General features: G+C 41.4%; 1 protein-coding gene across 1 annotated transcript; it reads left to right on the forward strand.

Annotated features, from left to right (window-relative positions):
* Positions 1-282: 282 nt before the first annotated feature.
* On the forward strand, positions 283-10344 carry gabarapl2 (GABA(A) receptor-associated protein like 2). The gene is made up of 4 exons (XM_071911244.2): positions 283-455; positions 2167-2222; positions 5065-5237; positions 7868-10344. Exons 1-4 carry the CDS (start codon positions 422-424, stop codon positions 7980-7982), a joined length of 378 nt encoding a protein of 125 aa, XP_071767345.1. The 5' UTR covers positions 283-421; the 3' UTR covers positions 7983-10344.
* Positions 10345-14319: the final 3975 nt, after the last annotated feature.

The following is a 14319-nucleotide window of genomic DNA, read 5'->3' on the forward strand; positions in this document are numbered from 1 at the left end:
AAATGCACATCGGTCATGTAATTGATGTATTAAATATTGTATTAGAAAAAAAATAGTATACATCACTGTTACCATGGCTCCAATGCTCTTTAAGCAACTCGGGTATCATAGAAAATTGCCTATTTCCCAGTCATGTGAACTGCGTTGTAGGGTCGTTCATATAAGCTCAACTCGAATATTTCCGACAGCCCATGAAGGCAGCATTACCCCTTTTCCCCTGCTGCGAATGGTTTGCGCAGACAGTGACGTCACCTCACAGCTAGACGGACGGTTGGAAGCTTCTGGGCAGAGAGACATTGTTGACGTTTTGTTTTCATCTTTTTCTATCGGGATTTTGCTCCATTGCATCGACATTAGCCGCTTATTTAGACGCTCGCATTCCGAATTTAGCATCACGCCTCAGTGTGGGGATCCAGCAAAAATGAAATGGATGTTTAAAGAGGATCATTCCCTCGGTAAAGGGATTTTGATTGTTATGAAACAGATGCTCTTACTGATACTGTCATGCATCCTCCTTTCCTGTAGTTTCCTGTGCTCTGTTTTGGAGTTTGCCATGTCATCCCGAAGGTGCAGACATGCATGCTTGCCTGGGCTCCCTGTCACTGCTGTAAAAACCATAATGGCTACGCGGCTTGCAAAAAAAACGCTAATATGCTCTTCCTGCAAGTTAAATGACAGCCGTCTTCCCTCAGAGAACGGGGGCTCACCTTGTACAGCGCTGACAGATCATGTTAGCAAGTTGGCTTGTAGCCTCGGCGCGTGCCGTTCTCTCTTCTATGGAGAGAACAGTACGCCAAACTCTATTCAAAAATGTGGCAATTTAACACTGCCTTGCTTATCGGCAATCGCACCTACCTGGTAGAACACGACTTGAGGCCTTCACAAATCCTTAGAGCCTACTGGTAAATTCGGCGTACATATGATCTATCAAGCACTACTTAATTTAAACAAAATTACAACTTTTAGAATTGGTGCACACTGCTAGGTACCGCCCTCCACTGTGTATTTTGATGGAAGAAGAGTGGGAATTATAGGCGAACCAATTATTAAAGTTGAAATTGAATTGAAATAACTACTACCATTTGTATTAGACACATGCCGAATTGAAGAGTTGGTACAAAGCAAGGCTTAAAGGTCTTAAGTCATATTCTACCAGGTATGCACGTTTTCCGATTATCAATGCCATATTGAAGTACCTGATTTTTGAATGCAGTTTGGCGTAACATTCTCTCCATATAAAAGGAAATGGCAACTGTCGGGACGAGATGTTTTTTAACCCCAGAAGTCAAGACAACTCTTAGAAGGAGGCTAAAATAGACATTTCTGTTATTGTCTACCCGTTTTTGTTTGGCTTTTGGCAGTTTAAACCCAATACAACCCAGAGTTGCTTGAGTTTGAATTTCTGTTTTCTCCCTCCACTCCTCCTCCACAGCTTCTGTTCTTCTACCCTCTTCAGATAACCTCAGGTCTCCCTTTTTTGATGAAATGCTGCTGCCAATTTTGTAGAGGTGTTTCCAAAAGTAGGCCTCTTATCTAGGCTAATGAAGCAGAGTGTGATGTGTTGAACCTAAATGGATCCACCACACCTCATCACCCCTGCAGGGTCTCTGTTCAGTGTCTGCCTGCTCCATCTGGCCCTGCCAGTAAAGTGAATTGAGAATAGAGATGCACTAATGTCACTTTGATAATGATCCTGAGTACAAAAATTGTGAGTATCACTTGATAGAGAATACTGACCCAGTTTATTATGTTCACTAAACAATTACGGCTTGGTTTGGGTCCATTACACAAGAATAATAAAAGATAATACATTTTTCTCCATTAGAGAGTGTGAAATGGGCAGGCAACCAAGTGGCTTTGCTGTGATTTGTGGCATGTTAACCTCTTTGTAATGGATGTCAGCATTGGGAAATTCTCTGATAAAGCATTTTTTGCCTGGTGTCCAACATCTACTCCTCCCTGCTACGTAGATTGCAGCAGTTTTCTACTTCCAGCAAGGCCTCCCGCCTGTCTGCCCTTATGCAGTGCTTGATCTTGCATATGGAGCACTATATTGGACTACGCTTGGCTGTATTTGGCAGCGACACATCAGGGGAGACTCCTCAGAGGCCTTGCTCATCCATTTAATCTCTTGACTTCCTGTTTGTTTCCTGTCTCTCCCCTCAGAGCACCGATGTGTGGAGTCAGCCAAAATACGCAACAAATATCCTGACAGAGTACCGGTGAGTAAAGGGGGATGGGGTTGAGTGACAGAAAGACAGAGATAGAAGGAGCGAATGACTGAGTGAGTGAGTGAATGGCAGGGATGAGGGGGGAAAGAAGAGATACAAGGAGTGAGTGAGTGGCACTTATAAGTCATGACTGACAGATTTGGGGTTTTGATACACCTCAGAGGATCATGGTTCCCACTGTGGCCCTTATGCAAAATTCCATGACTTTTCCATGACTTTGCATGACTAAGCCAGAGCGTCTTCCATGACCTAAAAATGTTCTTCCTTCCTGGTTTGATCATGTTTTTCTAAAGGGCTGGAGCAGTCTGGTTTAAACCATCTAATGCAATGAATGTGTGAAACAAGTAATCAAACACATTCTGCTATATTCCTGTAAAGTGACCCATTTGTAAAATTCAATGATATTCCCTGACTTTCCCCAGAGAATTGATCAAATTCCCTGACTTTCCCTGTCTGGAATATACCTCTCAGAATTCCATGATATTCCAGGACTAGTTGGGAGTCCACCAGCTCCTTCTGGTCCACTGTCTCTTTCACACCCCCATGCTAGCGAAGCCCTATAGTATTTCACCCACACCCCCGGCGCTCCAGTTGTGTTTCAGCTTTACATCTGCCGTCCCCTGCAGCGGTGTGGGTTACTAGGCCTCCGGGTTTGACTCAGCAGTTAGCGGCCACTTTAGCTTTAGCCCTGCCTGAGAGTCTCTGCTGAGAAAACTGCATTAGATGTATGTGTCGAGTAGAGCCATGTATCAGTTTGTTGATATATCAGGCCGGTGTTGGCCTTTTATTAATATTAAATATTGGATATCGGCCAGTTCTTCACTTCTGATACGATGGAGGAAAACAGTCTGCAAATGCTGCAATGAATTTTATTTTCTTTGTACAGAAAATGATTAAACATTTAAAAAGTCTAATGTGTGCCAGAGTTTCTCCTACCATTGAACAGGTGTGGTGGTCACCCCGCCTTAAGGAGCTGCTAACCCTAAAAGAATTTCATTAGTCTGGGTCTAGTCCCATGATGGTCTAAATGCTGTTTCAGAGGCTTTTCCACACTGACAAGAATACAATTCTGGAGGAAACACTGAATACTTGTAACATTTTGGCAGGAAAATGAAAAAATTTAAAATACTGAATATCAGTATCAGCCTTCAAAAACCCATATCAGTCGAACCCTAGTTTCGAGCCACCAGAATCCCATCATGTACTGTGTTTGTGATCTGATTTCAGGACAGTTGTAGTGTAATTCATTTCACACTGGGTAACAAAAGCAGACACACCTTCTTGTCACCATTGAAGAGCAGTTGCCTTCGAGGTAAATTTCACCACGCCAATTGTAGCGGAATACAGCCGAGCTGCAGATTGACCTCAGGTCAAAGGACCTGCAGAGTGACCCCGTGCCACGTGTGGAGAACAGTAGGTGTTAAACAAACCGGACTGAAGAAATGCCTCATTGTATGCTGTTTTCAAGGCCCTTTGTGTGGATGATAATACCTGTTAAACTCGATCCTCTTTACCGGTTCTTTCATTCTGCACCTGTTCAATGGGAACACTACTGCGAAAGAATAGGACACAGAGATGGTGAGCGCAGATGAAGGTTCCTCCCATTGTGTAGGATCGCTGCATTGGTTAGGGCATTAAATACAATATGTTAACGCTGGTGGAAGATGTAAGATATTTCCCTTCAGCGTTGATAATGAGGTTCATATTGCAAGGTCCGCATAAAATACAGTGGAGCCTCATTTATCCTAACCTAGGTCATCTTCAAATACAGTGGAACCTCATTTATCCGAACCTAGGTCTGCATAAAATACAGTGGAACCTCATTTATCCGGACCTAGGTCTACATAAAATACAGTGGAACCTCATTTATCCCAACCTAGGTCTGCTTAAAATACAGTGGAACCTCATTTATCCCAACCTAGGTCTGCATAAAATACAGTGGAACCTCATTTATCCCAATCTAGGTCTGCATAAAATACAGTGGAACCTCATTTATCCCAACCTAGGTCTGCTTAAAATACAGTGGAACCTCATTTATCCCAACCTAGGTCTGCATAAAATACAGTAGAACCTCATTTATCCCAACGTAGGTCCACTTAAAATACAGTGGAACCTCATTTATCCCAACCTAGGTCCACATAAAATACAGTGGAACCTCATTTATCCCAACCTAGATCCACTTAAAATATAGTGGAACCTCATTTATCTGAACATAGGTCCGCTTAAAATATAGTGGAATCTCATTTATCTGAACCTAGGTCTGCATAAAATACAGTGGAACCTCATTTATCCCAACGTAGGTCTGCATAAAATAGTGGAACCTCATTTATCCCAACGTAGGTCTGCATAAAATAGTGGAACCTCATTTATCTGAACCTACATCGGCATAAAATGCAGTGGAACCTCATTTATCCGAAACGAAGTCCGCCTAAAATACAGTGGAACTTCATTTATCTGAACCTATCACTCCTCATTACCAAATAAGTGTAATAAGGGGGAAAAAATCGGTGGTGGTGGGACAATATTTTATTGACTATCTGAAATTGTGAGAAATTCCTTTATTGGAAATGAAATGCATTTAAATTGTCTACATCGAGAATTTCAGAGTTGTGTTCTCAACACTTTTTTTAGCATTCCCGACATTTCATTTCTCGTGAACTACATCCATTCCTGAGGCTGCAGATAAACAAGGTCCTGCCACAGTATAATCACATTAAATGAACAATGGATGTTCACAGATGAGATGTTAGTCAGAAGGTATTCAGATATGCAGCCCGTATGACTATGGAATGTCACAAATGCGCTGATGTTTGCATTCACGGTTGTATTCCAGGTGATAGTGGAGAAGGTGTCCGGCTCGCAGATAGTGGACATCGATAAGAGGAAGTACCTGGTGCCCTCTGACATCACAGTGGCCCAGTTCATGTGGATCATCAGGAAACGCATCCAGCTGCCCTCGGAGAAAGCCATCTTCCTCTTCGTCGACAAAACGGTTCCCCAGTCCAGGTGAGAGATGGGAAGGAACGGACTCATGAACATTATGTCCGAATTCACAAACTGCCGTCCACGAATTCATTCATGAAGCTGGTGATACAGTTTGGGAGAACGGTAAATATTAGTGGGGCAGTTAAAGCTGCACTAGACACAATTTTTATGTATCATCTCCACCCTACCAACCGCTAAGAAAAAAACAATTTAGATCCGGGAAGTGACCAGTTCATTGGCCGTCACATTACATGATTTCTGGATAATGAAGTCCTTCAAACTTTCACAAATTCAGACAGTTGCCTCCTGCTGCAACTTACAGACAAAGTTGCCTAGTGCAGCTTTCACTTTCTATACTATCAAAGAATTGTGCACTACTGTATGTGAGGCCCCAATACCTGAAAAGTACACAATTCTTCAGATGGCATAGGAATTGGGGAAAAAGAATAATCTCAAAATTGATGACACAGTGGGCTTTAAGGAACAAACGCACCGTGAAAGGATACTAATGGCCATACAAAGTTACCCATAGACAGGTTGTCTGAAAAGTGTGGAATCATTGGAAAACCGGCAACTACAGAAGCATTCAAACTGCTTGTCAGAAGATGGATTCGAACCCACACCACCATTCAGTCGAGAAACCCTGGTGTCTTAGCCAAGGTAGAGTCCAACTAAAGTAAGACACTATGAAACATCCAATGACGTTCACCTTTGCATTCTTAACCCCGTAGAAAAGAGAATTGTCGACTGGCGCCTAAAACATCAGCACTTAAACATATACACCTATGTGTGGAGGTAATGCCTACTATTATTATGTTATATCTCAAACATCACCTAGATATCAGTTAACATCTCAACCATTTTCAGTGTTTCTGGTCCCTTTAATTCAAGCATGTTAACGGAATCCCAACGAGTAACGACCATACATTTATTCAAGTATTCTGTTATAGATTGGATAGAGGAACTGGTGTTTCTTAACCTTTGAATTAAGAAAATCCACCTGCTGAACTCATTGAACTGAAAGTGAATTGAGCACGCCTCTTTTTGAAGTCGGTCAAGGAACACTACACCATATCCTGACTCCATTGCATCCTATTGCATCCTTTGCCTCGTTTATCATGAGTAAATGCGCCTTATGTAATCGTCTCCTGAAGGCCAATGAGTTGTTCACATGCTATGGCGTTGTTGTCGTCACTTAAACAAGTGGACACCAATGTAATTAATTATTTATTTGCGAGGCCCTGGCCTACTTAAAGTGATGTGCAGTGAAAGCTTAAGCAAGAACCCCCCTCGTTCATGTGTGTACGTGCATGTCGGTTTATCCATCCATCTCTGTAACTGAAGAGCAGGAACATATGAGTTCTTAGTGTGTGTGAAATCAATCTCCCTGTGAAAGAGGATGCAGCCACACCTGTCCTCTTCGTTTACACCCATAAAAAACCACCACTTGTCTGTTTGCATTCGCACCTATTTACATGCTGATATGATGCACAAACATCTAGAGAATCTGACCTATTTCTCTGGCCTATTTATTTCTTCTTCTGGTCTTAGTTCAGGGTATCTACAGGTTCTTAAAAAGTCTGGAAAAGTCTTGAAATTAATAATCTAAATTTAAGGCCTGGAAAAGTATTACAATGTCTAAACTTCAAGCTCTTATTTTCTTGTTTTCTTGGCGCTGCATGTCCAATCTTACACAGGAACACATATTGGTTGACCCACCGAGCGACCCGACCTCATTTGAACCTTCCTGTCAAGTGCCATTAGTCATAGATAGCCATTGTGTTGGAGGAGGATACAGCAACACTATAGATAGATGCCTTATCTAGGCAGGGATACACCCTCAGCCAGGAGTCTGGCTGAATAGAACCTTGAAAGGAAATACTATATACTACAGCCACCGCTTTCCTTATGCAACTGTGCATTCATCTCCACTTCACAATAACACAAGAGTTTGTTATCGTGGCAGACTCATGTGTCCCACACCTCTGGAATGTACATTGCGTGTGTGTGTATGCGTGTGTGTGTGTGTGTGTCAGCCTGTCTCGGGAGTGAATGTGTGAATCAGTGCAATATGGCAGGATTTTGTTTATCCGAGACTTTTTGAACCAACACCAATAATGGGGAAAATGTGTTTAATGACAAAGCAGTATTGTTATTCCAGTATGTCGCATGGTGATACATCACTAGATGTTTCTATTGGATATAAAGTGAAGTGCAGACTTTACAGATTAACCATCATCAAGCATTACAAGGAAACTGAATGAGGAGTGAACTATTGGCTTTTTATTAAAAATGAGATCTGGTCCTGTCAGTGTGGTCCACCTCTGATATGATGGATATGATTGATTACATATTTATTGTAGAATTGTTCAATACTACACTGGTTGCCTATGGGAAGACCTTGTGACATTTTGATCAGGTTCTACACAAGTATGTATGAGTATATATTTTTATTGTTATTATTATCTTGGGTTTCAGTGGAGAGTTTTAGTGTCCCATGATGGTCTAAATGCTGTTTCAGAGGCTTTTCAACCCTGACAAGAATACAATTTGTGGAGGAAACACTGAATACTTGGAATTTTTGATAGCCTAAATGCCTAAAATGTAAATGTAATGGTCTAATAAGAGTCTTCTTTTGTTTGTTTCTGCAGTCTGACCATGGGCCAGCTGTACGACAAGGAGAAGGACGAGGACGGCTTTCTGTACGTGGCCTACAGCGGAGAAAACACCTTTGGTTTCAAGGCCTTTTATACAACACGGGGTTAATGCTGTACTGTATGCCACTCTATCCACCACACACACACACACAAACACACATACACTGACACAGTAGGGCCCAACGTATATTGGTGCACAGTGTTATTGTCTGACATTAGCCTTTGACAGATATATCAATACTGACGTGTCTTATACCAGTAATGCACCAACACAATCAGCACAAACAAGATTCCAGCACAATCATTCAAAAACGAGGTTTTTGACACGTTTCAACTAGACCCTTATGGAAAAAAAATAACTCTACACAAAATTGCTAGAATAAATTAACATGTTCAAAAATTGTATTTGGGTCTAGACAGGGCTAGGATGATTATTAATGTCAAGTAACACTCGATTTTAATAGTCAAACAGCCTTCAGTGGAGCCATTTGTCGTCTTTGAAAGACCAGTTTGAAGACAAATATCTTTAACGCCACCATAAAATATATGGAATCATCACCACACAGTTGTATCGGATATCATTAATTTTCCTCTCCAAGTATTGGATTCGGTATCAGACAAAACACTTGTTGGGCTCTAACACACACACACACACACACACACACACACACACAAACACACGCTCCAGTGATTACACATTGCTCCACCCAGTCATGCTACATTTCTTTCAGTCAGGCTTGATTATGTCAAAGAAAATCGTGTCCGGCGGACGTGTGGAAGAAACCTTATAATCACGTGACTAGATTCATTAACCATGTTATGGATGCATTTGTATGGCTCATATCATGTACTCGAGACTTCAGTTATGTAAATTTAAATCTGTAGGCACACTCAGCGGTATGATAAGACTTATGAATACAGGAACGAAAAACAAGCATGTGAAAGAAAGCAGCTCATGCTCTTTGGTCGGCGAATAACCGGATTCGGCAGATGGAGCGCCGGTTATTAGCTAGTGTTTCTCCAGCTCAGGGCCTGTCTTTTGGTAACACTTTACTTGAAGTGTATTGTGTTGAGATTATGAGCCCATTAGGAGCAGAGATACACTTTTCTTACCATGTAATCATCACATAAACATCAGAACTTCAACCTAAAGGAAAAATCCCCCCTCAGATACTCGTACACTGTTACATATCATCAGTCTGTGATGTCCAATGCATTCCAGGAGTTATTTTGATGAAGTGTTGTAATTAACTTTTTTGGCGTACCCAATTTCCCTCAACCTGCTTTGTCTACTTGTACTTCAGTTAGGGATTTCCTACATTTCCCAGAATGCCTTTAAACAACCCCCAGAGAATGTGCCTGACAGTGCCCGGGCATTTCAGCTGTAGGTTCAGCTGTGCATTCTGGTCCATTGAGGCTACTGTCAGTGGAGAATTTGGTCTCTCTCCTCTTCTACGATGGATTTCTCCCTGTGTGATTGTTGAACATCTCTTGGTGCAAAATGGCGGCTCTAGAAAGAAGCCCTTGCTCTTTGATTCTGAGGGACTGACACCAAAACCTGACGTTTACCGTTGATGTTTTAGATCGCTGACACATTTTCTGCTATCAAACTCCATTGTAGCTGCACTGGAAATATCTCGATGTGACGTCATGTCGTCTACATTTGGCCAGTTATCCACAGGAAGAAGAAAAACACACCAAACAACAAAAAGGACCCAGAAATGCAAGGTACATCGCCAATATGTGATATTCACATAGTGAACAACTAGGCATCAGGCACTTCTGGGTTCTTTTTGACTGCTAACTTCAAACCTACGTAGGTCTGCTCTGGAGCAAAATGACTAAAAAATGTGTTTGGGGATGCAGGTTTTCAAGGGAAGTGGATTGTGATTCTTTCGGTTTCCATCAGGAAAGTTGGAGCAGACAAAAAAACAAGACTGAATGAAAAAATGAAAGTGAGAAGAAGACCTGGAGACTGCTGTTCTGATAAGTTTGCTGAAGAGGCTGATTGATGTTGGAATTGGGAAAGACTGGCAGCTATCAAATAATAACTTTTTGTGAAAGACCTTGTCACAAGTAAATAGATCATTTAGCTACATTAGCTACGTCATTCTAATGGTGTTAACTTACTGAGCTGAATGGCACTTTAACCTCTAACCTTGATGGATGTATAAATATTAATAAGTTTAGTCAGCAATATAAGTTAGGTTAGGTGGCATTCAGGTAACATGGTAGCTAAAGTGAGTCGTAACTAACATGGCACAAAAAGGTTCATGCTAGCTTGCTAAGTTAACACTGGTAGAATGGCTAAAGCAGACATAGCTAACATAGCTAAGTTCCTCTTGGCTACATTCTGTGAGAAACATGAGTAAATTATCTACTTAGTTTTAACAAATTGCTGCAAACACTGTAGATTTGATAGGTGCCAGTCTTTCCCAATTTCAACATGAATCAGCATCTTCAGCAAACTTGTCAGGCCAGTTCTTTTCTCATTTTAATTCTTTCACCCAGGCCTCTTTGTTTTTTTGCTTGCTCCACCTTTCCTAATGGAAATCAAAAGAACCTAAGTCCATTTTCCCTCAAAAATCACTGTTTGCATCCCCAGACGCAACATTTATTTAGTCATTTTGCGCCATAATAGACTTATGCTTGCCAAATATAGACAACTTGACGTCACGTCGAGATAGTTCCTGAGCAGCTACAATGGAGTTTGATATCAGAAAATGTTTCAGCGATCTTAAACATCAGCGGTAAACGTCAAGTTTTGGTGTCAGTCCCTCAGAATCAAAGAGCGAGGGCTTATTTCTAGATTCACCACTTTGCGCAGATGTTCAACAATCATACAGGGAGAAATCCATCGTAGAAGAGGAGAGAGACCAATTTCTCCACTGACAGTAGCCTCAACAGACCAGAATGCAATGCAACCACAAAACATGTAGCATTTTAAGTGAGGGTTGCAGCCGCGATCATAGAAATTACCCAATATTCACCAGCTAGTTGGCTAGCTAACTATGTAGATTCCCATATGCCAACCTTTAATTGAAAGCAACAAGTTCACACCCCTACTCTGGGGGTTGTTGAAAGGCATTCTGGGAAATGTAGGAAATCACTAACTAAAGTAGAAGTGGACGAGGCAGGTTGAGGGAAAGCGAGTACATCAAAAAAAGGGTTATCCCAAAATAACTCCTGGAATGCACTGATGCATTACCTCTCCTCTTTTTCCACATTTATCCAGCTTCTCTGCGTGTGAGAACTGATCCAGGATCATTTGATAAGACCCGCAAGCATTTCGTCCACGATCACCTGAAGGTCAAACTTGGTTATTATCTACTCACCCTCATGTCAGTTGAAACACTGGTGAATTCTGAATGTCTACACAACACACACGCCTTCTTGAGAAGAACTACTGTGGCCGGGTCTTGGTTCTTTAGAGTTCCAAAAAGGGCAAAAATGACCATAACTTTACTCCAAACAGCATTGTCTAAGTGTTGTGAAGCCAAACGACTGTGGGTCCACAAGTCCTACATACCTTTTCCACACTCACAGAGCTCTGGTCACCCTACAGCGATCTGGCGGCTCTTCGTAAGCTAGTACTGAGATGTTTTAGTACAATCGTTTGGCTTCGGAACACTTGGATTATGCTGGTTGGAGTCATTTTCTGGTCATATTTTGCCATTTTTGGAACTTAAAAGAACCAGGACCCGGCCACTTTTGAAGGAGGCTGACATAGAGCCGCGCTAGCTAACTCGCTGTGTGTTATGTGGACGTACAAACTTCACCAGCGTTTCAACTGACATGAGGGTGAGCAGATCATGACCAAGTTTTCATTTTTTTGGTGAACTATTCCTTAAATCCCTGGATTTAATTCGTCAAAAATGGATACTCAGTAGAAAAACTGGTAACACTTTATTTGAAGTGCATTGTGAGCCACCATCAGCACATTACGATATGCGGATTCTTACTTTATAACGTCAGAAACATTATACTGCTTTATGACTTCCATTATTTACCTTATGGATCTGGTATGATCGTGTTATGCTGCTGTTAGCAGAAATATAGTTAACCCTGAAAGTATTCGACCCCAGCCAATTATATCTGGTTCAAATTTTAATGATTAAAATACAATCATAATGTTAATGTGCTTATGATGTCTTATTATTTAAAAAATTTTTAACACTGTTTATAAAGACTCCACCCCTCCACCTAAAATACCTTATTATTTCTGATGAACACTTCAAGTATAGTGTTACCAAAGAGTTTGACCACACATTTTTCAAAGATCATAATGAAAAATCAGAACCACCATCATTTTTTTTTTTTTCAGAGACATTCACAAATTACTCGGATGTTGACAGTTTGGCTGCGATCGTAGTTTTTGGTGCTGAATTGGTTTAAGAAATCTGGTGTGTTTCCACCCTTTACTTAAGTCATTTTACCATTCACATTTGTGCACCGTAAAGCTGATTCAGGCTTTTAAACATGGGATGTAACATTGACAGTATTCCTAGATGTGTAATATATTGATCGAATGCTATGATATACAGGATTGTTTTATTTCATCAATGTTGTTTGATTGTTTATTATATCTTAAAAACATAAAAGAATTTTAGATATTTCAAAAAAGGTAAGGTAGCTGGATGACCTGACCAATAAAAACAAATGTAAAATGATTCTAATTCGAGTTGTTGGTCTTTTATTAAAAAAAAAAAAAACACAATACACTTTGTCAAATATTTGTCAAATATTACATATTTGTCAAAATATTAAGTGACGGACAACATGAAATATTTAAGTGTTCACACCTGAAAAACCATATTGCAGAAAGCATCGTCACATTTAATACAAATTAAAGAAACTCCTGTACAACCAGGAGCAGTGAGACGGATACGACTGATATGAACAAAAGAAAAGTAACAACAGAGCATCTTGGCATGACCATTTTCCATGAATTTCCCTTTCTCAATCAAAAACAGATTTCTAAATATCCTCCCCGACGCCCACAGTTCGCGTGACGGGCTTATCTGCCGTAACGCCATGTCCTGATTAAGAAATCAAGCCTTGGGCACATTTGTACATTTTAACCCGGAGAGACAAACATGAGTGGACACAGCAGCTCCAAGCGAATTTCATTAACAGAGGAATCATTGTTAGAGAGGAATGTTATCTGAGTCTGAATCTGGCATTGCGATGGCATGAACTTCCTCCTGTTCCAAAGAAAAAAGTCAATTCCTGCACACACTTATCACCTCTGCATTGATTTATTAAAAAGAGTCGGCGTTTCGGTCACAAGGACCACAAGGAACTTCCTCCTGGACATGGACGTCAGCTGGGTCTGGCAAGGTGTGGCACTCACCATACCTTAGTTAAATAAAAACATCCCATCATTGGACCATTGTTCCCTCTAAGGTGATAGTTCGGTGACCTATGTCTAATCATTTATCACATTGATCAAATAATACCATCTGGTCGGCCATTAGTTATGAATCCACTCTGCCCACGGAAATGCAATGGATATACGCAGGTTTGGAATTTCTGGTGGCAAATAATATTAGATGCCACTGATTCCTCCTGCCTCCGCCCTCCTCAGACTCTCTATCATCCATTTTCAACCTTTTCTCCCTCACAAGAAAACCAGGTACATGTTGTAAAATTAGAACCAACAGACCTACAAAGGTGAACAACTGGAAGCTGTGAAGTGGAGCTTTACTGAAAAAGCGAAACCTGGAAAGACCCTTTCTGTTGTCCCTAACGAAGGAATGGGAGTGTCAGTGAATTGACAATGTAAGGCAGCAAGGTCATAATCTGCGATACACTGCTCAATATTAGCTTCACTGAAATGGGTCATTTTTCAGGGGAATCTATTAGCCAAAGCCGTAGCAAAATGCGGCCGAATGTCCACAAATTCCCTTCCATAGCTGATCCTCTGTCCTTCCACTGGTTAACAAACACACTTTCACAGCAGATTCCCTGTCTATTCATCCACTAAGGATCCAACTGTTGCATGGAAAAATGCAGATTAAACTCATTCATTCATTCATTCTTCCTACTCAGGGTCATGGAGGGCTGGGGTCTATCCCAGCATGCATTGAGACACCCTGGACAGGTCTCCAGTCCGTCACAGGGCTAACACAGACAGACACTCACATTCATACCAACAAGTCTCCAATCCACACAGGGAGGACCGGGAATGGAACCGGGGACCTTCTCGCTCCGAGGCGAAGGCGCTAACCACTGAACTCCCCGTGTGCAAATTACAAAAAAGTCCTTAATGGGGTTCCACATCCAGGCTGGTGTATCCAGCTGTATTTTTGTAGGGCGGCTGCGGTCACAACAGGTTCCACGTTCAGAAAAACAACCGTCATCTGAGGACACTAATGAGCGGTCAACGACCTCTTGGAGCAGCATGGCGGCGCTGGGTGTCCCGCTGCTGAAGTCGATGTCATCTT

The sequence above is a fragment of the Centroberyx gerrardi genome, chromosome 4 (assembly GCF_048128805.1).
Source record: "Centroberyx gerrardi isolate f3 chromosome 4, fCenGer3.hap1.cur.20231027, whole genome shotgun sequence".
Classification (NCBI taxonomy): Eukaryota; Metazoa; Chordata; class Actinopteri; order Beryciformes; family Berycidae; genus Centroberyx; species Centroberyx gerrardi.